Source organism: Lampris incognitus, chromosome 1 (assembly GCF_029633865.1).
Source record: "Lampris incognitus isolate fLamInc1 chromosome 1, fLamInc1.hap2, whole genome shotgun sequence".
Classification (NCBI taxonomy): Eukaryota; Metazoa; Chordata; class Actinopteri; order Lampriformes; family Lampridae; genus Lampris; species Lampris incognitus.
This window is the reverse complement of record NC_079211.1, coordinates 150,078,109-150,103,962: the sequence shown is the minus strand read 5'-3', so window position 1 is coordinate 150,103,962 and position 25,854 is coordinate 150,078,109. Positions and strand designations below refer to the sequence as shown.

The 25,854-nt window shown below is 52.1% G+C and overlaps 1 protein-coding gene across 1 annotated transcript in view; it reads right to left on the bottom strand.

Annotated features, from left to right (window-relative positions):
- Positions 1–9,772, bottom strand: part of slc4a4a (solute carrier family 4 member 4a) — a 134,677-nt gene extending 124,905 nt beyond the window's left edge. The window contains exon 1 of the mRNA XM_056275646.1: positions 9,700–9,772. Coding sequence (XP_056131621.1) covers positions 9,700–9,772 — 73 coding nt within the window. The remainder of the gene's footprint in view (positions 1–9,699) is intronic.
- Positions 9,773–25,854: the final 16,082 nt, after the last annotated feature.

Here is a 25,854-nt window from a genome sequence, read left to right as displayed (position 1 = left end):
CCTGAATAGGTACCTGTTTGTAGTTATTCAACCAATCAGCAATGAATTATGTCAGCCGTTGCACACCTTGCATAATTAAGTGCTGCGAGATGATTGGTCGAGTAAGTACAAGCAGGGCTACCTATGCAGGGTTACAATGAACATCTGCAGGATAGGGGGTCCTTGAGGACTGGGTTGAGAAACACTGCTCTAGTCGATCGGCCAGTGGGTCTTAGTAGTGTACAGTCGTCACCCTCTCCCGGATTTGTTATTCCCGCGCTCCGAAGAGACTTATGAGGATCTGCACGCTTCCGGATCCCACCAATGTAACCCAGCTATTTTCTTGCCCGGTGCGGGATTCGACACGGGGTGTACTGCACCACAAGGCGACATCACTAACCGCTCGGCTAAAGGGTAAGACCCTCTAGTCGATCGGCCAGTGGGTCTTATTAATAGTGTACACTAGGCTCCGAGGCGTCACACCGGAACAGCGCCCCCGGGGAACAAAAGGCATGCGTTAGAAGCCGCTAGGGTGGAACCTATTACAGGTAGGAACTAATGCTGGGAAAGTTCACAACAATGAAAAAAGATTTCAGGGAAAATAAAGAAATAGAATAAAATAAGGAATTTGGCTCGGCTCCTCCTGGCTTCAGCGCCATGTTATGAAAGGTTCAGCTGAGAAGGCGCTGCCTCTGTGACGGAGAACATGTGCCGAGTCCACCGACGGTCGTCCATCTGAACCGGAAATGTCAAGGCGATAAAAGATAGAAAATACTAAATAGCCCCGCTTAGCCAAACTGAAAAGACGTTGTTAAATAGCTGAGCACAGTGGCTGTGTTGCCAACCATCAGATAAAATAAAGCAAACTCACAGCTCATGAATTGAACTTTGTCGCTTTTACCAAATACGCGAGTCGGAACTATTTACACCTACCGCACGTCTGCTGAACGTCAGACTGCCTGCTCCGATAGCGTCCCGTCTTCGCTGAATATGAGTAACGTTAAAAACTACGTTACGTCTTTTCATAGGAAGGTAAGAAGAAAACATGTACAAACTATAATGAAGCATATCCGCTTTCTGACATGGGAAAAGTCGGCCCTGACCTTTCAATGGACCGAAACGCTTCAATGTGTTATGAACGACCGCCGCCTAGGCGTCCATTTTATGACGTAATACTTCCGATGCGGGGGGGAGGGGTTCCGGTTCCGGTTTCATTGCGGCGATGGGTAGACGCTCGTGTGAACCGACCTCACCGGTTTTGGAAATCCGCTTTTCGGTGCGGAAACCGTGACCTGTGTCAACAACAGTGTCTGTCCTCCGTAAAACCACCGCGGAGGTATGAAGACTTTGGTCTGGTGTTCGTCCTGTTACGTTTCCTGTCTACGTCTTCTGGCCACCTTCGCCGGAAGTTACAGGGGAACCGAATTTATTTGGGATCCAGGGCCGAAGTTGGCTGGCGCTGTCCGTCACTGCCTGGTGCTAGCTAGCTAAACTCCGGAGCACAACCCAACACGGTTCAATAGTTCACTTCGTCTGAAAATGGCGAGGACACCGTCTTCCCTCTTTGGAGACACATTTAATCCTTCTTCACAGCAGCACAAAACGTTGACATAGGTCCAACATATCACAGTTCTTAGTAATAATATTTCCTTTCACTTGCGCGGAGCTCCCACTACCGTTCGCGCCTCACAACAACAACTTCCTCGTTCCCCCCTCCCTACCAACCAATCAGAGTCCGACCCCAGATCTCGCTCTTAAAGCGGTAAACCCTTATTTACCAACAGTCCATTCCACTCGGCTGACTCCGCGGAGATCACCCCGATCTCTACAAATGGCGCCCGAACAGGGACTGGCGCGCTGGATCTCCACAGCACTCTTGGCTAAGCATCCACAAGGCTTTTTATGACTTAGCACAACAGATGTCATGTAGTTGTCAGCCGTTTTCAGTTAGTACTGACCCCCCCCCTTTCATAAGTTACAAGCCCATACAGTCAGGCGCGCGGGAAGACTTTAAGTAGGGGGGCTGCCAACTTAAAACGAAAAGGCCGCGATCTCTTTTTTAATCGCAACTCCAGTGCCCCATACACCGCACGACCCCGGGAGTGCTCCCCCTCCCAATTATACCCGGCCAGTCACCCCGCTCTCCGAGCCGTCCCGGTCGCTACTCCACCCCCTCTCCCGATCCGGGGAGGGCTGCAGACTACCACACGTCTCCTCCCATACATGCGGTGTCGCCAGCCGCTGCTTTTCACCTGACAGTGAGGAGTTTCACCAGGGGGACGTAGCGCGTGGGAGGATCACGTTATCCCCCCCCCAGTTACCCCCCCCCTGAACAGGCGCCCCGACCGACCAGAGGAGGCGCTAGTGCAGCGACCAGGACACATACCCACATCCGGCTTCCCACCCACGGACACGGACAATTGTGTCTGTAGGGACGCCCGACCAAGCCGGAGGTAACACGGGGATTCGAACTGGCGATCCCTGTGTTGGTAGGCAACGGAATAGATCGCTACGCTACCCGGACGCCATAGAGATCTCTTTTTAACCGCAACTCCCGTGCCCCATACACCGCACGACCCCGGGAGTGCTCTTTTATTCACACCGGCCAGAACGGACCAGAACTGACAACAACGCAACGACCCCCCCCCCGGCCCCCATGTCCCAAGTGACGACATCAGTCCTAGTCACGGTCCTACAGTCGCTTAGTCAGTAGTCTCCTACTAAGTCTGAGTCGAACCCCCAAAACAACAACACAAGAATAACCACAACATGAACACCACACCATGAAAGCAGCATTAACAATCCCATCAGCCATTGCGCTCCCCCCAGCGCAGAACCGCCGACAGTCAGAGCGACCGCCTCCCCCGGCCGCTACACTATGACGTCATTATTTCGTTTGTAAGGCGCTTGTGTAGCAGATTCGGAAAGGAGTGTTTACTCACTTTATTATTAAACATGTACATTTTTTGCATTTGTACGTTAGGAAAAGTTTGGCATACTGCTGGGTCTAAGATGTTACACAGCCACCTGCCACTTCTTGGTGGGGGGGGGGTCTGCAGCCCCCCTCCAGCCCCCCTTCCCGCGCTAATGCATAGGTCACTACGGTAAAACGAGGTGTGTTTACGGACCATTCGACTACATGCAAATTAGCCGCTTAACTGTTATGAATATGGGTGATTCTTCAAATAAGGGAGTTTTTCTGTCACCAGGGTAGATATTCAAGAAGACAAAAAGCAACTATTGTATTTGTTAGAGTCAGGTTGTGTTAGCTATGAAAAAAGATTTGTGTCTCAATGATGGCATTTCAATACTTTTTCAGTGTGTTGAAAATTCAAATGTGCCAGAATTTGACTGTTTTGGTTTTGTCCCCAACCCAGACGTTTAACTCTATAATAAAGTCATAAAATGGTTACATTCATGAAAGCTTCACTTTGCATTTTCTCATAATAATTCAAAAAGACATATTTCAAATTCATGTGGTTTATATATGTGCTATTTGCATTTTTAATAGTTAATATGGCTGGCCCTCATACATACGTCATGACCATCACACCCAACATTTTAGAGCAACACGTTTTTACAAACAACAACAACGTGGTTGCCATGGAAATGAGAAGTGCCAGAGGCGCGTGAGCAGTCATGGCAGAAGCGTGAGTTTTTCATGTGACAAATGTCATGTGAAGATTTATGTGTCCTGCTCTGACAGGATGGTTATTAGGCGTCATTACCAAACACGATACTAATTGAGTATCTTAGTTCAGAAATAAGAAATATCATTTTATTCGCGTATATTCATTGTACATTGTATGCTAGCTAAAAAGCTAGCTTAGCCAGTCCAAGACTCAGCCAACTTTTTCTCCAAAAAGTGAAAGTTGTCTTTACCGTCACGTGTCATTACGTCACATTTTGCTGTTACAACTTTGAAAAAAGCATCACAACATCAAACTTGTTTTGTAGGACGATCAAAGCTACGCTAAGCTATTGGCTCCAGACCACTTAATAGAGCTTTTTTTGGGGGGGGGACAGATTTTAAAGACATTTTGTTTTTTATTTTTCAACATTTCAAAAGCCAAACGTGCCCCAAATTGAAGAATCACCCATAAGCGAACTAACTTCAAATGAAGCAGCTAGCCAGCTAGCCAGTTAGCTATGCAAGCCTCTTGTTAGTGTCCGTCATCAGATATCTGATAGATTGATGACGTCAGAGTGAGAACGGATGAAGAGATACACTGCAAGGAGAGGAGAGGAGAGGAGAGGAGAGGAGAGGAGAGCAGAGCAGAGCAGAGCAGAGCAGAGTAGAGGAGAGGAGAGGAGAGGAGAGGAGAGGAGAGGAGAGGAGAGGAAAGGAGACGAGAGGAGAGGAGAGGAGAGGAGAGGAGACGAGAGGAGAGCAGAGGAGACGAGAGGAGACGAGAGGAGAGGAGAGGAGATGAGAGCAGAGCAGAGGAGAGGAGACGAGAGGAGAGGAGAGCAGAGGAGAGGAGAGGAGAGCAGAGGAGACGAGAGAGAGGAGAGGAGAGGAGATAGGAGAGGAGAGCAGAGGAGAGGAGAGGAGACGAGAGAGGAGAGGAGAGGAGAGGAGAGGAGACGAGAGAGGAGAGGAGAGGAGAGGGGAGGAGAGGAGAGGAGACGAGAGAGGAGAGGAGAGGAGAGGAGAGGGGAGGAGAGGAGACGAGAGAGGAGAGGAGAGGAGAGGAGAGGAGAGGGGAGGAGACGAGAGAGGAGAGGAGACGAGAGGAGACGAGAGGAGAGGAGAGGAGAGGGGAGGAGAGCAGAGCAGAGCAGAGGAGAGGAGAGGAGAGGAGAGGAGAGGAAAGGAGAGGAGACGAGACGAGACGAGACGAGAGGAGAGGAGAGGAGAGGAGAGGAGAGGAGAGGAGAGGAGAGCAGAGGAGACGAGAGGAGAGGAGAGGGGAGGAGACGAGAGAGGAGAGGAGAGCAGAGGAGAGGAGAGGAGAGGAGAGGGGAGGAGAGCAGAGCAGAGCAGAGGAGAGGAGAGGAGAGGAGAGGAGAGGAGAGGAGAGGAGAGGAGAGGAGAGCAGAGGAGACGAGAGGAGAGGAGAGGAGAGGAGAGGAGAGGAGAGGAGAGGAGAGAGGAACTGGAGCTGACAGAACAGAGATTAGATGATAGCATGAAGACAAAAAACACCACGGCAAGGATCAAGTGTAGAGAAAGCGAGAGAGAAGGAGATGCGGGGGGGGGGGTGATAGATGAGGAAAAATGAAAAGAGAGTCAAGGAACTGGAAAATAAGATTTACACTCTGGCAGCGTATCTTTGTTAACGACTTCCTCTTCTTTGAGTGTGTGTGTGTGTGTGTGTGTGTGTGCGTGTGCGTGTGTGTGTGTGAGGATCTTCTTTTGGAGGTGTCCATAAGAGCAGGCTGAATGAAATGAAATACTTTTTTTGTGTGTCCTGGTGTGTTTGTTTGGTTCAATGGATTGCCGAGGAACAGCAACACCAGTTTCCCCAGTAACACAGCTACTGGGACAACAGCACACGCAGCATGCTAATACTACTGTCAGATTACAGACAAACTCTCTCTGTGTGCGCGTGCGTGCGTGCGTGTGCGTGCGTGAGGACTTTTTGTCTTAACTCATTACTCCCCCGTTGACCGGCATTTCCATGGCAATAAATCATATTGAAGCATTGATGGGCAGAACTCTTGCGGTTATTGAGTGAACAATGGCAGAAGTGCAGGTACAGTATGAATTGTGAGGTCTGTTTAAAATACTTGAACAAGTTTTTTTTTGTTATTATGTTTTGTAAGCCTTATCACTGACTCAGTCTGATATCCGAGGGAATGTTGTTTTGGGGTTTGTCCAGTTCTGTTCGAGCACGGAGACTTTTTTTTCCCTGACGTGTGGCCAAGACACGCGCCGACGCTATATATCAGGTCTGTTAGTGTTGAGTTTTTATGAATCACGCGTTATTTAAACAGTCAGTCTGACCTACTGGGGACGATAAGACGTACATGGAGTTAAGAAGTTAGTCAAAGGTCGCACACGCCACATATTATCCGTGATTATATGTGAGTCAGCCCGCCAGGGATCAGACGCTGAAGCGCTTGTTTGTAAAAGCCCGGAGGTATTTGAACACACTGGCGATCGGCGTCAAATAAACAGAGAAAGCGCCACGTGTCGGGCGGCATCCTTATCTCTTCCCTCTCTTATTGTTTCACTCATCTTTTCTTTCAGTCAACCTATTTGAACCGTGTGTGCGCGCGCGCGCGTTTGACCGAGCCAATGGAGCCAGGGTGCGAGCTAAATCTCCTAGGAAACACACTCACGCTCACGCCTACGCTTGTTTTTCTATCCTTGTGGGGACATGAAACTATAGGTTGGACTCAAAACCTTATTTTCCAGACCGCCAAACCCCAAAATGACCTTAACTCTAAAACGAACAGTCCAAACCTAATCCTAACCTTAACCCTTAGCCTAATTCTAATACCTAATGTCAATACTAGCACAACCCCAGTTGTAATCCTAGTCGTAAACCCCTAAAACCTAGCCCAGTAAGAACCCTTTTCCTCACGAGGGCCTATTAAGTGTCCCCACGAGGTAGGTAGTTCTGTTTTTTAGATGTTTTACCTTTATTAGACAGCGTTAGTGAAAGGCAGACAGGAGATGGGGGGGGGGGAGACACACACGCAGAGAGATGACAGGCAACAAATATCACCGGCTGGAATCGAACCAGCGACGGTTGCAACCGTGTGACCGTGTGATATGTGCTGTAACCATACAGCTACAGAGACGCCCCTGGGTAGGTAGTTCTGGTTTTCACCACCCTTATTCCCAGCCACGATACCTTGCGTGGATTATGGGCGCGACTTCCGGCGCGTCCTGTCACTGAACCGGAACCGGCGTTTTCCGTAGTAACGGTACACCAACCGTCTTTCTTAGGGCGATTTTTGCCTCGTCGTCTTGTGGGAGGCGATGGGAAGTACGTCATCGCTGACAGGGACAGTCTGATCTAGTTTTAGGCTGATGATCGAAGCACTCCTGTTTGAGCCACTCATTAAGTTTCATCTGGTTGTATGTACAACCATCAAGAGCACGTGTTGTCCCCGAGCTCCGTAACGACATGTTATGTGTGGGTTAGCAACTTTTACCGACTTTTCTTAAACACGAACAGCAACAGCTGACACTTCTTCAGCCAAACCCGCCGCCGGTCTGTGACACTGCCTCGCCGAACACCGGAAGTATTACCCATAATCGTTTCCCCAGTGGCCCGCCCCCCCCCGCGCGCGGGAAACTCGTGGATTAGGACCCTGGCTCCCCATGAGAACACACACACACACACACACACACACACACACACACACACACACACACACAGGGAGGCCCTTAAGAGTCGGCTTGCTTGCAGGGAGCCAGGGAGATCTAAAGGGGGGGGGGTGAGCACCCCCGTCTTGCGGGAGGCTGTAGGACAAATGCCAGGGTTGACCCGGTTACCCCAACCATGACGACCTGACCCATTCCCACGTCTCTATTGTAGAGACACATTAGAAAGCTGCCGCTGACTGTGCACACGCTGTGACCGGTGTTTCCCAGCCTCGCCGCTGACTTCCGTCTCCGCCTCTCTCCTCCGTGCTAGGAGATAAACGCGGTGACCGCGGCGGTCACGTGATCCCTCCCTGCCCCACATCCGCCTCGTGCCAGCTCGGTGAACAGGAGAGCGTGGCGGTGTTGACCAGGCGGAAGTGGGGCTGAGATTTGGCCGCCTGCAGCCGGCCCGGAAGCGATATTATGAACCCTACATAGCCCTCGCCAAAATCCCGTACCCTGTCCCAAATCTCGCGAACGGACGCCGGATTTCCGCTGCGTTGCTAAGGAAACAATCAACTATCAACTCGGTGCGAAGCAAAGCTAACGTTAGCTACCTTCAATTTTGTAATTTTGCATTTTTCGCAATTTTGGACAGCTGGCTGCTTTTGTAATTTTGGACTGCTGGCTGTCAACAACAGAACGGAGGTAAGTAACGTTAGTTGTCTGAAAATGAACATATATCTAATAAATAGACTTTCTCACATTTAAGAAAGCTGATCAGTATCCTATGCTCAAACGTGGAGCAAGCAAAGATTGAGTTAAAAACGTTAATGTTGATTGTGGATAACTTAGACAGGTTAAATTGTGGGTGTACAGCGTTTCCTTGATGAGCGCTAACCCCATAACAACATATTTTCGCGTTGCTACGGTGGCGCACACGTGACAAAGCCAGAAACGGGATTTTGGCGAGGCCTATGTAGGGTTCATAATATCGCGGCCCGGAAACACGAGACGCGTCAGCATGAACACGTCGCGCGCTCTCTGAGGGAATGAAGGGAGGGGTGCGACCCACTTCCGGTCACCCGTTTGAACCTGGCGCCACACTCACGTCAGCGTTGCTTGGCTAATTAGGTAGTACCTAAGAAGTATTTTGAAAAGGATTTAAACGGTGTTTAACCGGGGGGCAAAACTGTTACGACCTTATTGCCAAAGATCCCTTTGGTCAAACGTTTGAATACAATGAGGTTTTTAAAGTCGGCCATAAATCAGTCGTCCGATTGAACTTTTCATGTCTGATAACCTTGAACGCGGCGTAATAAAACATTCAGGGCCGATGTTTTATTCGCAGAGGACTAATATTGTATTATTTATACCCTTACCTATAACTGTGAGGGGGTGGTCTAAGCCTCATTCATATGCATGAGATGAACTTTGACAAGTATACGCAAGGTGGGCGGGGTTTAATATTTTTGAGGATTTGATCCGATTGGCTGTATGTAAATAAGTGTGATGACATCACGAAGATCAGAAAAAAAGGTGGCTGATAGAAGCTGAACTAGAGCAGTGTTTCTCAAACCAGTCCTCAAGGACCCCCTATCCTGCAGATTTTCAATGTAACCCTGCATAGGTGTAGCCCTGCTTGTACTTACTCAACCAATGACCTCATAGCACTTAATTATGCAAGGTGTACAAACTCTGACATTCATTGCTGATTGGTTGAATAACTCCAAACAGGTACCTATTCAGGGTTGCAAAGAAAATCTGCAGGACAAGGGGTCCTTGAGGACTGGGTTGAGAAACACTGAACTAGGGGACTCTAATAGAGGGAAAACATCTGGATAGTACCTTTAATACTGGAGCAGTTGTTACCTTGAATACCTTGCATAGTTGGCATGCCATCGGCGTGTGTGTGTTGTTTGTGGGGTGACCGGGTTGTATTGTTAATTAAAGTGTGTGTGTGTGTGTGGGGGGGGGGTGAATTGTGACGTCACAGCGCGTCTCGTATCGTCCGTCAGCTCCTCGGTCTACCCGCTCAGGGAAGTGCAGAGGGAAGTTAGCTCTCGGCTAAATCGCTGGATTTTAATCTATTCCTACATGATCCCTGAGCAAATAAACACATTAAGTTGATTAATGTTCACAACGTGCTTGGGAGGGAAAGAGACAAACATGATGTGTAGTGACGTCACCACAGTTTACAGAGGCAGCCGTTTCCGGTGTCGGATTCCTCCAAAAAGCTCGTCTTAGGCCAAATACGTCTAACAGTGCTGTGCACACGTGCTGACAAGCGGCCATAAACACACCGTAATGTGCACCACCTGCTTCCCCGCAGCGGGGGTGGGGGTGGGGGGTGGGGGGAGTCTGCAGTACAGGGACACCAGCGCTCCCCAACAGGCAATCAGAAACACTACCAGAAACACACACACACACACAATAAACACAAAACACAGCCTCACCTTCGACCTCCTCTTCGTCGCAGACGTGTTTGAGGAAGGACGCCCCCCGGTCCAGCACCGCCTCGTCCTCCATCCTGTAGTAGTAGAAGAGGAAAAAAGACTGCTCACACTTCTCCTCCAGCGACAGCGTGGAGCCATAGCTCCGGGGCTCGGCCACCTGCAGCGTGTTGGGGCCGGGGCTCAGCCTGGTGCTGCTGGTGACGCTCATCTCATCTCCACCCCCGCGTCCAACGCTCACCTGACTCTCACCTCGCCCTGCCGCCCCCCACCCCACCCCACCCCCCAAACCCCGACGCCAAAGGAATCAAACCACTGCAACGTTTTTGTGGGGGGTTTTTTTACGCTGCAGCGAACCTCTCGAACCTGTGGAGGAGGCGGCGGCGCGTCGTCCTTCGTGCGTAAAGTGGTGCAGACGAGAGGTTCACTCAGGCTGGAGAGCACTAATCTGCAAGGAAGGCGCGCGCGTGCGCGCGTGAGAGTGCGTGTGAGTGTGTGTGAGTCTGTGTGTGTGTGTGAGTCTGTGAGTGTGCGTGTGAGTGCGTGTGTGTGTGTGTGAACGACGGCGAGGACAGGAAGTCTCTAATTGACCGAGATGAGCCAGAGTGACAGTCGCCGGTCACGCGCGCAAATCTTCCGGCTCCAGTCTGGCCTTGTTGTTGTGCAATCGCGGGATTAAAGTTTAACCGGCTCGATAACACCAATAAAAACAATGTGATGACGTGTTGTTGTTGTTGCACACATTTAGGAAAATGAGGTGTCCCTGATCACACACACACACACACACACACACACACACACAAGTGCGTAAAAAAACAGAGAGACAAACACAGGTGTGTAAAACACACACACAAAGACAGAAACAGGAGCGTGTATACAAAATACACACATAGACACTAGCACACAAACAAAATGAACACACACACACACACACACACACACACACAAAACACAGACACACGCAAATGCGCCGCGCACGCATACAAATAGCACGGGAAAAAAACAGGCACAGGCAACAAAACACACAAATACAAGTGTACAAATGAAAACACACACACACACACACACACACGCTCCATCTGGTGTGTAATGCCCGCCGCCCCCGCCACCCTCCTTCACCTAAGAAACAAGCGGGGCATCACATGTCTGTCCACTCATCCGCCCTTACAGGATTACTGCAGCTTTACTTAAGTGACAACACACAGGCAGGCCGTGGCCCCGCCCCCGTCTCGCGGGAGGGATATTAATTTTTAATATTAGCCCACAGGCACCCCCCTTAATGAGCCGGGGTGCTGGGTGATGTTACCTGCAAACGGCTCCGCAGGAGAGAAGCGCACACCTTACCACCGGTGTGCTCACATTGGGAGTTCAAACGTGTACTTGTGTCGTGCGAGTGTGTGTCCGCTTGGAAACGCAGCGTGTCTCGGCGAAAATCTCGGACCCCGTTTACACTCGCTCTGAACATGCGTCCTGGGCGATCCGACCACAAGCGGCCGGCGAGACACGTCGCCGTTTACACCTGTGTCCGCCACGCGTCTCCAAATGCGTCCTGCGGACCACTTGTGGTCAGACTTCGTTACTCCGAAGAAGAAGAAGAAGATTTCGCTACTGTCTACGTCACTTCCGCTACAAGGTCAAAGGGCTTCAGTCAAGCACCAGATTTGCCGACTAGCGGTGAAAACAGTAGCGGATGTCTGAAGATGTTTCAAGCACTAATATACACGTCCGGACTGTTCCAGCTGTTGAGACTGACAGGACTGGTTCTGCTGCCCAGATGGAGGTTAGGCGTCTCGTTTCACCCGTACTCCACCCACCTGCACTCTCCTCCCGCTCCCTTTTTCTTTTTTAAATTGACACGCTGGTACCAAAACAACCACCACATCCTGCACTGATGACGTGTTTTCCTGTTCCGTCCTTGTCGGGGACGCATCAGGACGCATCAGCGTTTACACTACAAAAGACACGTGGTCAAATGCGTCCCGCACCACCTCGGCAGGTGGTCTGAGTAACCGGGTCACAAAACGTTTCGGTGGTCGTTTACACTTGTATTTAGCGCCGTCCACTTGTGATCCGATCGCAAAAAAAAAAAACCGCATTTCAAAACCAAGTGTAAACGGGGTGTTAGTTTATTAATTAAAATTTTCTTAATCAAATTAGATCTGCATATGACCTGATGCTCTACGACAATCTATTAATGCCAGCAATACTTGACGTGTCACCATTTCATATTGTAGCGAATTCGGGGGGCAACGCAACCACAGGAACTGCCGCGGCCGGGACGCGAACCCGTATCGCCCGCACCGCGGGATACGTCGCTAACCGCTAGACTAAAGGGTCAGACCCGCTAGCAAACGGCCAGCGTGTCTACTTATCCATGCACGTTACAATACTGTAGCAAGGAGGTGTAGCCTACCTCGAACCTCTGACAGCAGATTAGACTGGTGTGGGTTTTGGCGCCACCTTGGAGGCAGGTGTCTGGACATATGGCCATGTCCGCCATTTATCTTGGCTGTTCTCAGCCTCCGAATAACGTGTAAATTTCTGATTTTTCCCTTTTTTCCTCCCGAATTGGTGGCCAATTGATCCCTATTTTAGTTCACCAACTGCATCTCCAGCCGGCAGTCTGGAAGGAGACGCCTCGCCACTTCCGGGACAAGGTGAATCCAGGCCGAACCACTTGCTTCCCCCACACACCCAGAGACGCATGCATGTGACGAACACACCCCGCCCCCCGAAGACAGCGCTGCCAATGATTGCTGCTTCATCGAGTCCGGCCATGGTCGGATCTGACGAGACCGGGGCACGAACCCCGGTCCCCAGTGGGCAACTGCGTCGATACAAGGCCGATGCTTAGACCGCTACACCACCGCGGACCCTGTTTTACACCAAGTTTTACAACCATTTTAGCAAGGTGAACAAACCTTTTACAGCATCAGAAACTCAGACTTAGCTGTTGTTTAATCTTAGTCCCGGTATTAAGAGACCTGTCAATCGATTTGGGAGTGACAGCAGCTTCCAGTCCTGTGTTTTCGAGTGTGGTAGCGGGGCGACCCTTCGGTTTACATTGGATTCAAGATGGGACCTTTAAATTGTTTAAAATCCAGTGAAATGTACTTGGTCAACCAAACAACCACTATTGTCTGTCTGTCAGTCACAACTTACATGATGTTTGTGTAACCGAGCTATTTTCTCGCCCGGTGCGGGATTCGATACGGCGTGTACTGCACCACAAGGCGACATCACTAACCGCTCGACTAAAGGGTCAGACCCTCTAGTCGATCGGCCAGTGGATCTTATTAGTAGTTTACATTAGAAAAAGTGGATTTCTTGTGGTAGTCCGACTAAAACTGGACTTTTAAAATACATGTAAACGCGTTAGTCCGACTGAAATCCTACTAAATGGAATTTCTCAAAGTCGGACTAACCTAGATGACAAGGTTGGAGATCGATTTACTCTGGCATGTATACGATTCAATCGGCCCCGAACTGGCCTAGGTGTTCTGCGCATGATCCATACTTCCGGTCTTTCACCCGGAAGTGGAACGGCGTATCAACAGTATCAACATGGCGAGCGCTGGAGCGAGAACCACGCATTTCTGGACAGACGAGGAGACAAACTTGATGTTGTCTCAGCTGAAGGAGTTGAATATCCTAACGCACATGGACGTAAGGAGAACGCGGAATGGTGGCTTGTTTGGTATGTGACGCAATAGGTCAACCGGAAGAAGGTCCAATAGCAACCAGCTGCGGCGTCCGGGTAACGTAGCGGTCTGTTCTGTTGATGGGATCGCCGGGTCGAATCTCCGTGTTACCTCCGGCTTGGTCGGGCGTCCCTACAGACACAATTGGCCGTGTCTGCGGGTGAGAAGTCGGATGTGGGTATTTGTCCTGGTCGCTGCACTAGCGCCTCCTCTGGTCGGTCGGTCGGGGCGACCCCCGGATCGGTATAGAGGGGGTGGAGCAGCGACCGCGACAGCTCAAAAAGAGAGGGGTATGGCCAGATACAATTAGGAAGAAAAAAATAGTAACAGCTGAAAGGTGGCATATCGCCACCTACCGTCCCGGGGTCGGACCCCCCTCCTTCGGGAAGCGCTTCAGCATATCAGCTCCCTCACGCCTCTGGGCGCACGCGCTTCCGATGACCTCACGGTCTCACCATCCCACTTCTGACACCAATGTAGCGAATTCGGGAGGCAACCACAGGAACTGCCGCGGCCGGGAAGCGAACCCGTATCGCCCGCGTGGCGGGAGACATCGCTAACCGCTCGACTAAAGGGTCCGACGCGTCAGCCAGCGGCCAACGTGTCTACTTATCCATGCACGTTACACTACGTTTCTCTGTCAACTTATTTCTCCCGTACCACAGGGACTATAATCTGCTTGCATGACCGCAACCCGGGGCCTGCAACAGTGATTTAAGACTGCTTGGATAGGCTCCAGCATCCCGCGACCCGAATTCGGATAAGTGGCTTGGATAATGGATGGATGGATGGATGGTTCTTTAAGAAACTGCCGTATACAGTACAGTAATACAGAACATACCGTAGCGAATTCAGGGGGCAGCCGGGAAGTGAACATGGGCCGCCCGCACCACGGCCAATTGCACTAACCAGTCAGCTAAAGGGTCCGACCTAGTCATCCGTGGTCGTTACACTACCCCCCCCCCCTTTGAGACATACCAGCTCCCTCACGCCTCTGGGCGCACACACTTCCGATGTAACGACCACGACCCGGCTGCCCCCCTGAATTCACTACATTGGTGTCAGAAGTGGGACGGTGAGACCGTGAGGCCATCGGAAGTGCGTGGGCCCAGAGGCGTGAGGGAGCTGATATGCTGAAGCGCAGGGACGCGCTTCCCGAAGGAAGGGGGGGGTAGTGTAATGTAGCGAATTCAGGGGGCAGCCGGGAAGCGAACCCGGGTCCGCACCACGGGGGACTGCGCTAACCCGTCAACTGACTGAAGTTGTGAGCTAGCTGTCATACACGGGATGCTAAATATAATGAAAATAAGCTATTGTACCTCCTCCGTCATTGCTGCGTTATGACGGGACCTCGTGACGGAAGAAAACATTTGAAACGAACAAGGCCTGACATTATGAAAGTTACTATGAACTACAACTGTTCATGGAACTGATGGTGTCGTGGCTTAAAGTTAATGGGATTCATATCTGAAGACCTCATTATATTCTTAGTCTGCGACTAGTCCTTAGAGCGCTATTACTAAGCCGTCATAAGTCCCACTTTTAAAATGACATGGTTTACTACAGGGGTCATAGGTCAGGGCTGGCCAATAATTCATCTTCCAATGGTAATTACAGGGATGAAATTCAGATATCATGATACATGATTTTGTTGTCTGAATTAATGATGATGAAAATCTATGACCTTAATTTCCCACAAAATGAGGTCTGGGGATGTCTGGGTAGCATAGCGGTCTATTCCGTTGCCTACCAACACGGGGTCGCCGGTTCAAATCCCTGTGTTACCTCCGGCTTGGTTGGGCGTCCATACAAACACAATTGGCCGTGTCTGCGGGTGGGAAGCCGGATGTGGGTATGTGTCCTGGTCGCTACACTAGCGCCTCCTCTGGTCGGTCAGGTCGCCTGTTCAGGGGGGGAGGGGGAAGTGGGGGGAATAGCGTGATCCTCCCACGCGCTACGTCCCCCTGGTGAAACTCCTCACTGTCAGGTGAAAAGAGGCGGCTGGTGACTCCACATGTATGGGAGGAGGCATGTGGTAGTCTGCAGCCCTCCCCGGATCGGCAGACGGGGTGGAGCAGAGACCGGGACGGCTCAGAAGAGTGGGGTAATTGGCCAAGTATAATTGAGGAGAAAAGGGTGGGGGTGGGGGGTCAAAATGAGGTCTGAAATATCTGAGGGCATATTATTTGAAAACTAGTTTTTGTTTGATTTTACACTTTATATCACCAAACAGTTCAATGTGATGAAGCTCAGCTGGATTCATAAACGTGGTATTTTTGCATATGTAAGCAGATGTCATGAAGTTATGTATTGATATAATGTAGAATTCCCTGTGATGATCATCCATCCGTCCAGTATCCAAGCCGCTTATCCTGCTCTCAGGGTCGCGGGGATGCTGGAGTCCATCCCAGCAGTCACTGGGCGGCAGGCGGGGAGACACCCTGGACAGGCCGCCAGCCCATCACAGGACTCACATTCACACCTAGGGACAATGTAGTACAGCTGATCCACCTGACCTACATGTCTTTGGACTGTGGGAGGAAACCGGAGCCCCCGGAGGAAACCTACACAGACACGGGGAGAACATGCAAACTCCACACAGAGGACGACCCGGGACGACCCCCAAGGTTGGACTACCCCGGGGCTCGAGGACCTTCCTGCTGTGAGGCGACCGTGCTAACCACTGCGCCACCGTGCCGCCATGATGACAATATTTTCCATAACACACATGACCTTTATATATTGCCTGATGTGGCACAGTGATCGAGCCCTTGTGCGAGATGTGACTAGTACAGCTCCTCTGACATTGAAGAGTCATTGCATATGTTGCATACGAGCAGCCGGACCTCTTCTTTATATTGCAAAGAACCCGGACCGTTTGATGGCTTATTCAAAACTATCAGGAGAAGAAACCGGCTCACTGTCTCTTGCATTACAAACCAATTGACCTTTTGGGAAAAAAATAAACTAAACTCAGTGGACATAAACCAGCGATAGTTGCATGACAGCTGTTGAAAAGTGGCTTTTCAAAATGTTGGAAAGCAAAGGAACGAAAAACGTCGGGTCACATGCCCATATCTCAGAGCTGATCAGCTCATCTGGACGCAGCGTTTACAGAAGGCCGCTTCACTTTGTCAGTGTGCAGGTTACAGTGAAATGTGTCTCCGCATGTAACCCGTCCTGTTGTGTAGGAGCAGTGGGCAGCCGCGGGGCCCGGGGACCAACTCCAGCTCTTCTAGAGTTCCACTGCCTTGCTCAGGGGCACAGACAGGAGTATCAACCCCAACATGCATGTCTTTTTGATGGAGGGAGGAAACCGGAGCACCCGGAAGAAACCCACACAGACACGGGGAGAACATGCAAACTCCACACAGAAAGGATCCAGGACGGCCCAGGGTTCGAACCCAGGACCTTCTTGCTGTGAGGCAACAGCGCTAACCACTGGGCCACCGTGCCGCCCTCCCCTTTTCTTTTTTTTTATTGAGAAAAAAATGTCATCACATGGCAGCACGGTGGCGCAGCGGTTAGCACGGTAGCCCACAGCTCCACAGTTCTGGGTTCGAGCCCCGGGGTAGTCCAACCTTGAGGGTCGTCCCGGGTCGTCCTCTGTGTGGAGTTTGCATGTTCTCCCCGTGTCTGTGTGGGTTTCCTCCCACAGCCCAAAGACATGTAGGTCAGGTGGATCAGCCGTACTAAATTGTCCCTAGGTGTGTGTGTGTGTGTGTGTGTGTGTGTGTGTGTGTGTGTGTGTGGGCCCTGTGTAATGGCCTGCTCCAGCATCCCCGCCACCCTGACAGCAGGATAAGCGGCTCGGATATTGGATGGATGGATTTCATCATCATCTAAGTGACCTCGTCAGTCTCCCCTGACTGCAGGCGTCGTCCCCGCCCTTATAAACAATACAGTGGCATAACGAGCGAAAACGACGCCCGGTTTCACATGTGAGTACATCTGTCACCATCTTACAATGCTGTGATGGCAGCCATTCCCAAATCCTCTGTGAACAGTACACATGGCCGTTGAAACTCTGGTTAACGCTCACGGCAATTTGCATATGAAACCAGTCGTGTTTGGCCGTAATGCCACTGTATTGTTTATCAGGGTGGGGGTACCTGCAGTCAGTCAGGGGAGACTGACGAGGTCACTTAGACGATGATGAAACGCTTCGCTGTCCAGATGAACTGACTCACCTTTCTGGGATTTTCCTACCTGGATTATTGAGCAGGCATAAAGTCACATCCCTATAGATGTCGAAAGACTGACAAACCTGGATGTTGGACCTTGGCTGAGGTTTTATGCACCAAAACTAAAACAAAATATTATCATTTTGAGCCCCCATTTTTGGGGATTTTCCCCCCTTTTCTCCCCAATTGTATCCGGCCAATCACCCCACTCTTCCGAGCCGGTCTCTGCTCCGCCCCCTCTGCTGATCCGGGGAGGGCTGCAGACTACCACATGCCTCCTCCCATACATGTGGAGTCACCAGCCGCTTCTTTTCACCTGACAGTGAGGAGTTTCACCAGGGGGAGGTAGCATGTGGGAGGATCACGCTATTCCCCCCAGTTCCCCCAAACAGGCGCCCCGACTGACCAGAGGAGGCGCTAGTGCAGCGACCAGGACACATACCCACACCCGGCTTCCTACCTGCAGACACGGCCAATTTCGTCTGTAGGGACGCCCGACCAAGCCGGAGGTAACACGGGGATTCGAACCAGCGATCCCCCATGTTGGTAGGCAACAGAATAGACTGCTACACTCCCTGGACACCCACAAACCGTATATTGTTAATGTCTGTTTCAGTGATCACTCCTGAAATTATGATCGCCTGCTGGGAAAACTAGGCCTGCCTTGGGTCCACCATTAAATTCTAAAAAAACCCCAAAACTATATATCCATCCATCCATCCATCCATCCATCCATTCATCCATCCATCCACCTATCCACCCATCCATCCATCCATCCATACATCCATCCATTCATCCATCTATCCACCCACCCACCCATCCATCCATCCATCCATCCATCTAGCCACCCATCCATCCATCCACCCATCCATCTATCCACCCATCCATCCATCCATCCATCCATCCATCCATCCATCCATCCATCCATCCATCCATCCCTCTATCCACCCATCCATCCATCCATCCATCCATCTATCCACCCATCCATCCACCCATCCATTAGGCAAACCGCTTATCCTGCTCTCAGGGTGGCAGGAATGCTGGAGCCTATCCCAGCAGTCATTAGGCAGCAGGCGGGGAGACACCCTGGACAGACCGCCAGGCCATCACCGGGCCCACACACACACACACACACACACACACACACACACACACACACACACACACACATTCACACCTAGGGACAATCTAGTACGGCCGAGTCACCTGACCTACATGTCTTTGGACTGTGGGAGGAAACCGGACCCCCGGAGGAAACCCACGAAGACACGGGGAGAACATGCAAACTCCACACAGAGGACGACCCGGGACCACCCCCAAGGTTGGACTACCCCTGGGCTGGAACCCAGGACCTTCTTGCTGTGAGGCGACCGCAAACTTCCTAAACTTTTTTTCCCCCACCAAATCTGGGTGAAGTTCCCAAACGTCACCTCATGAGGGCAAAGAGCAGTATCGCCCCATGTAATGTGATCAGTGGTCTGCAAAGCGTTTTTCATATTTGGCCTCCTTTACCTCTGCATTAGAATACACTAAGCCTCATTCTAATGGTGTCACAATGTATTGTGCCAGATCATTTCACATCACAACTTGTACAGTCTGAATGACTACTGGGCGGAAGGAAAAAAAATATATCAATATAGATGTAGGAAAAAACTTTTAATACATAGTAGTATTAAAAGTTTTTTTCCTACATCTATATTGACATTCTGCTCCTCATTAGCTGACCACTTCTATCAACACCATTGATGGTTTCTGAAAAAAATGCTATATATATATATATATATACATACATACATACATACATACATACATACATACATACACACACACACATATACATACACATATATATATACGTTTGTGTGTGTGTATATATACGTATATCTATACACACACATACACACACACACAAACACACATTCAGTGACACCCAGAGGGCCGGCATGCCCCCGGGATCTCCCCACATTTCCAACAAGTGGTTTTCTCATTTGCTTCATTGCCACCTATGGAACAGCCGTGGGCATGACAGGCCAAAATCCACTACGACTCAGCTAACAAGCCCCCATGCTTACACACACACACACACACACACACACACACACACACACACACACACACACACACACACACACACACACACACACACACACACACACAGAGTTCAGTTCTGTGCAGGATGAGGCACTAGTGTCTTGTGTCTCTGAGACAGATAAGAGTGCTGCAGGGGAGACTGGTGTGCTGCAGGGGAGACTGGTGTGCTGCAGGGGAGACTGGTGTGCTGCAGGGAAGACTGGTGTGCTGTAGGGGAGACTGGTGTGCTGTAGGGGAGACTGGTGTGCTGTAGGGGAAACTGGTGTGCTGCAGGGGAGACTGGTGTGCTGCAGGGGAGACTGGTGTGCTGTAGGGGAGACTGGTGTGCTGTAGGGGAGACTGGTGTGCTGTAGGGGAGACTGGTGTGCTGTAGGGGAGACTGGTGTGCTGCAGGGGAGAAGACTGGTGTGCTGCAGGGGAGACTGGTGTGCTGCAGGGGAGACTGGTGTGCTGTAGGGGAGACTGGTGTGCTGTAGGGGAGACTGGTGTGCTGCAGGGGAGAAGACTGGTGTGCTGCAGGGGAGACTGGTGTGCTGTAGGGGAGACTGGTGTGCTGTAGGGGAGACTGGTGTGCTGTAGGGGAGACTGGTGTGCTGCAGGGGAGAAGACTGGTGTGCTGCAGGGGAGACTGGTGTGCTGCAGGGGAGACTGGTGTGCTGTAGGGGAGACTGGTGTGCTGCAGGGGAGACTGGTGTGCTGCAGGGGAGACTGGTGTGCTGCAGGGGAGACTGGTGTGCTGTGGAGACTGCTGTGCTGTAGGGGAGACTGCTGTGCTGCAGGGAAGACTGGTGTGCTGCAGGGGAGACTGGTGTGCTGTAGGGGAGACTGGTGTGCTGTAGGGGAGACTGGTGTGCTGCAGGGGAGACTGGTGTGCTGCAGGGGAGACTGGTGTGCTGTAGGGGAGACTGGTGTGCTGCAGGGGAGACTGGTGTGCTGCAGGGGAGACTGGTGTGCTGTAGGGGAGACTGGTGTGCTGTAGGGGAGACTGGTGTGCTGCAGGGGAGAAGACTGGTGTGCTGCAGGGGAGACTGGTGTGCTGCAGGGGAGACTGGTGTGCTGTAGGGGAGACTGGTGTGCTGCAGGGGAGAAGACTGGTGTGCTGCAGGGGAGACTGGTGCGCTGCAGGGGAGACTGCTGTGCTGCAGGGGAGACTGCTGTGCTGTAGGGGAGACTGGTGTGCTGCAGGGGAGAAGACTGGTGTGCTGCAGGGGAGACTGGTGTGCTGCAGGGGAGAAGACTGGTGTGCTGCAGGGGAGACTGGTGTGCTGCAGGGGAGACTGCTGTGCTGCAGGGGAGACTGGTGTGCTATAGGGGAGACTGCTGTGCTGTAGGGGAGACTGGTGTGCTGTAGGGGAGACTGGTGTACTGTGGAGACTGGTGTGCTGCAGGGGAGACTGGTGTGCTGTAGGGGAGACTGGTGTGCTGTAGGGGAGACTGGTGTGCTGCAGGGGACACTGGTGTGCTGTAGGGGAGACTGCTGTGCTGTAGGGGAGACTGGTGTGCTGCAGGGGAGACTGGTGTGCTGTGGAGACTGGTGTGCTGCAGGGGAGACTGGTGTGCTGTAGGGGAGACTGCTGTGCTGTAGGGGAGACTGGTGTGCTGCAGGGGAGACTGGTGTGCTGCAGGGGAGACTGGTGTGCTGTAGGGGAGACTGCTGTGCTGTAGGGGAGACTGGTGTGCTGTAGGGGAGACTGGTGTACTGTGGAGACTGGTGTGCTGCAGGGGAGACTGGTGTGCTGTAGGGGAGACTGCTGTGCTGTAGGGGAGACTGGTGTGCTGCAGGGGACACTGGTGTGCTGTAGGGGAGACTGCTGTGCTGTAGGGGAGACTGGTGTGCTGCAGGGGAGACTGCTGTGCTGCAGGGGAGACTGCTGTGCTGCAGGGGAGACTGGTGCGCTGCAGGGGAGACTGCTGTGCTGCAGGGGAGACTGGTGCGCTGTAGGGTAGACTGGTGTGCTGCAGGGGAGACTGGTGTGCTGCTGCAGGGGAGACTGGTGTGCTGTAGGGGAGACTGGTGTGCTGCAGGGGAGACTGCTGTGCTGTTGGGGAGACTGGTGTAGTGCAGGGGAGACTGGTGTGCTGTAGGGGAGACTGGTGTGCTGTAGGGTAGACTGCTGTGCTGTAGGGGAGACTGGTGTGCTGCAGGGGAGACTGGTGTGCTGTAGGGGAGACTGGTGTGCTGTAGGGTAGACTGGTGTGCTGCAGGGGAGACTGGTGTGTAGACTGCTGTGCTGTAGGGGAGACTGGTGTGCTGTAGGGGAGACTGCTGTGCTGCAGGGGAGACTGGTGTGCTGCAGGGGAGACTGGTGTGCTGTAGGGGAGACTGGTGTGCTGCAGGGGAGACTGGTGTGCTGTAGGGGAGACTGCTGTGCTGCAGGGGAGACTGCTGTGCTGCAGGGGAGACTGGTGTGCTGCAGGGGAGACTGGTGTGCTGTAGGGGAGACTGCTGTGCTGCAGGGGAGACTGGTGTGCTGCAGGGGAGACTGGTGTGCTGTAGGGGAGACTGGTGTGCTGCAGGGGAGAAGACTGGTGTGCTGCAGGGGAGACTGGTGTGCTGCAGGGGAGACTGCTGTGCTGCAGGGGAGACTGCTGTGCTGCAGGGGAGACTGGTGTGCTGCAGGGGAGAAGACTGGTGTGCTGCAGGGGAGACTGGTGTGCTGCAGGGGAGACTGCTGTGCTGCAGGGGAGACTGGTGTGCTGTAGGGGAGACTGGTGTGCTGCAGGGGAGAAGACTGGTGTGCTGCAGGGGAGACTGGTGTGCTATAGGGGAGACTGCTGTGCTGTAGGGGAGACTGGTGTGCTATAGGGGAGACTGCTGTGCTGCAGGGGAGACTGGTGTGCTGTAGGGGAGACTGCTGTGCTGTAGAGGAGACTGGTGTGCTGTAGGGGAGACTGGTGTACTGTAGGGGAGACTGGTGTGCTGCAGGGGAGACTGGTGTGCTGCAGGGGAGACTGCTGTGCTGTAGGGGAGACTGGTGTGCTGTAGGGGAGACTGCTGTGCTGCAGGGGAGACTGGTGTGCTGCAGGGGAGACTGCTGTGCTGTAGGGGAGACTGGTGTGCTGTAGGGGAGACTGGTGTGCTGCAGGGGAGACTGGTGTGCTGCAGGGGAGACTGCTGTGCTGCAGGGGAGACTGCTGTGCTGCAGGGGAGACTGGTGTGCTGTAGTGGAGACTGGTGTGCTGTAGGGGAGACTGGTGTGCTGTAGGGGAGACTGGTGTGCTGTAGGGGAGACTGGTGTGCTGTAGGGGAGACTGGTGTGCTGTAGGGGAGACTGGTGTGCTGTAGGGGAGACTGCTGTGCTGTAGGGGAGACTGCTGTGCTGCAGGGGAGACTGCTGTGCTGCAGGGGAGACTGCTGTGCTGTAGGGGAGACTGCTGTGCTGTAGGGGAGACTGCTGTGCTGCAGGGGAGACTGGTGTGCTGCTGCAGGGGAGACTGAAGCCAGCAGGAACAGCAACACCCCGGCGTCTTTGTTCTCATCGTGATTTGACATTTTTAAAGAAAAGTTATGTTGACATTTGATACGGTCTAACCGTCCCGTGACATCAGCACCAGGCTGCATGTTGTGCGGCCCACTGAGGAACTAGTAGTAGTGGCTCATTTCTCTTTGTACCTCGTGGACTCTGTGATTGTGTATCAGCCGCTGTCTCTCCCCTCCCAGATAACCTATCACTGCCTCTGTCCTTGTGTGATGCTCTGTAATCTTCACGCAGACAGAGTGTATCTGAGTTTTTGTTCTGTGTTCCCGAGTTGATACCACCGGCACGGACCACGATCACACCACTCAGTCATTATGGACACACACACTTCTACATGATCACACACACAAACACACACACACACGCACACAGTTCACACAAATGTGGCCAGTACTTACAGTCCAATCATCCAATTAACTACACAGCCTGTAATGTTACTACATCCGAGTCCCTCTGCAGGATAAGAGGAGCGTTATACTACATTCCTCCAGGACCCTGGGGGTCTAGCCCCGCGGCGTACTCGGGCAAATCCCCTTATTCCACACACACATCACCAGCGCCAACAAACACGGTTGTGCTGAGATGGACGCGAGCCTCGTTCTCCGCAGAGTACTGATGTTGGTTCACGATGTGGATTTTTGAACGCTCACGAGGACCCCCGATAACTCCCGTTTGACACTGGCGACCGAGGCCCGTTTTGTTGACGGCTTTAGCGATGGCGACCGGAGAACCGCCGGCTTAACCACCGGCGGTCTCGCCTAAAGTCGTGCAGGCGAGTCGGAGAACAAGCAGCTGCTGTACGTAACAAAACAGGAGTCGCCCTTCAAATGTGTATAAATAAACCATATATAGGCCGTCTCCTCCCAGACCTCATTATAACCTAGTTTGGTGTTCATAAATGACCTTAGCAGGGGGGTACAGCATGCTACGGGTCACCCCAGTTCAACCATGAGTGAATCCTTCAGGTCAAAGTTCATGGGAGATTATGCACCGACCACTATATAGCATTTTAAAAAACATTTATCCGGAGCATGCGTTTTGTTTTCAAAACGTCACCGGTTCAAACTCTTTCCTCACCAGTGTGTTATGAGGGAGCTCATGCTGGTTTCCCCCTGTACAGCAGTCACCAGTACACAACTGTACAGCTGTCACCAGTACACAACTGTACAGCTGTCACCAGTACACACAACTGTACAGCAGTCACCCGCACACAACTGTACAGCTGTCACCAGTACACAACTGTACAGCTGTCACCTGCACACAACTGTACAGCTGTCACCTGCACACAACTCTACAGCTGTCACCAGTACACAACTGTACAGCTGTCACCAGTACACAACTGTACAGCAGTCACCAGTACAACTGTACAGCAGTCACCAGTACACAACTGTACAGCAGTCACCAGTACACACAACTGTACAGCAGTCACCAGTACACAACTGTACAGCTGTCACCAGTACAACTGTACAGCAGTCACCAGTACACACAACTGTACAACAGTCACCCGCACACAACTGTACAGCTGTCACCTGCACACAACTGTACAGCTGTCACCAGTACACAACTGTACAGCAGTCACCCGCACACAACTGTAAAGCTGTCACCAGTACACAACTGTACAGCAGTCACCGGCACACAACTGTACAGCAGTCACCCGCACACAACTGTACAGCAGTCACCCGCACACAACAGTACAGCAGTCACCTGCACACAACTTTACAGCAGTCACCCGCACACAACTGTACAGCTGTCACCAGTACACAACTGTACAGCTGTCACCAGTACACAACTGTACAGCAGTCACCCACACACAACTGTACAGCAGTCACCCACACACAACTGTACAGCAGTCACCGGCACACAACTGTACAGCAGTCACCGGCACACAAATGTACAGCTGTCACCAGTACACACAACTGTACAGCTGTCACCAGTACACAACTGTACAGCAGTCACCGGCACACAACTGTACAGCAGTCACCGGCACACAACTGTACAGCTGTCACCGGCACACAACTGTACAGCAGTCACCGGCACACAACTGTACAGCAGTCACCGGCACACAACTGTACAGCAGTCACCGGCACACAACTGTACAGCAGTCACCGGCACACAACTGTACAGCAGTCACCCTCACACAACTGTACAGCAGTCACCGGCACACAACTGTACAGCAGTCACCGGCACACAACTGTACAGCAGTCACCGGCACACAACTGTACAGCTGTCACCGGTACACAACTGTACAGCAGTCACCGGCACACAACTGTACAGCAGTCACCTGCACACAACTTTACAGCAGTCACCCGCACACAACTGTACAGCAGTCACCGGCACACAACTGTACAGCTGTCACCGTTACACAACTGTACAGCAGTCACCGGCACACAACTGTACAGCTGTCACCGTTACACAACTGTACAGCAGTCACCGGCACACAACTGTACAGCTGTCACCGGCACACAACTGTACAGCAGTCACCGGCACACAACTGTACAGCTGTCACCGTTACACAACTGTACAGCTGTCACCGTTACACAACTGTACAGCAGTCACCCACACACAACTGTACAGCAGTCACCCACACACAACTGTACAGCAGTCACCGGCACACAACTGTACAGCAGTCACCGGCACACAACTGTACAGCAGTCACCGGCACACAAATGTACAGCTGTCACCAGTACACACAACTGTACAGCT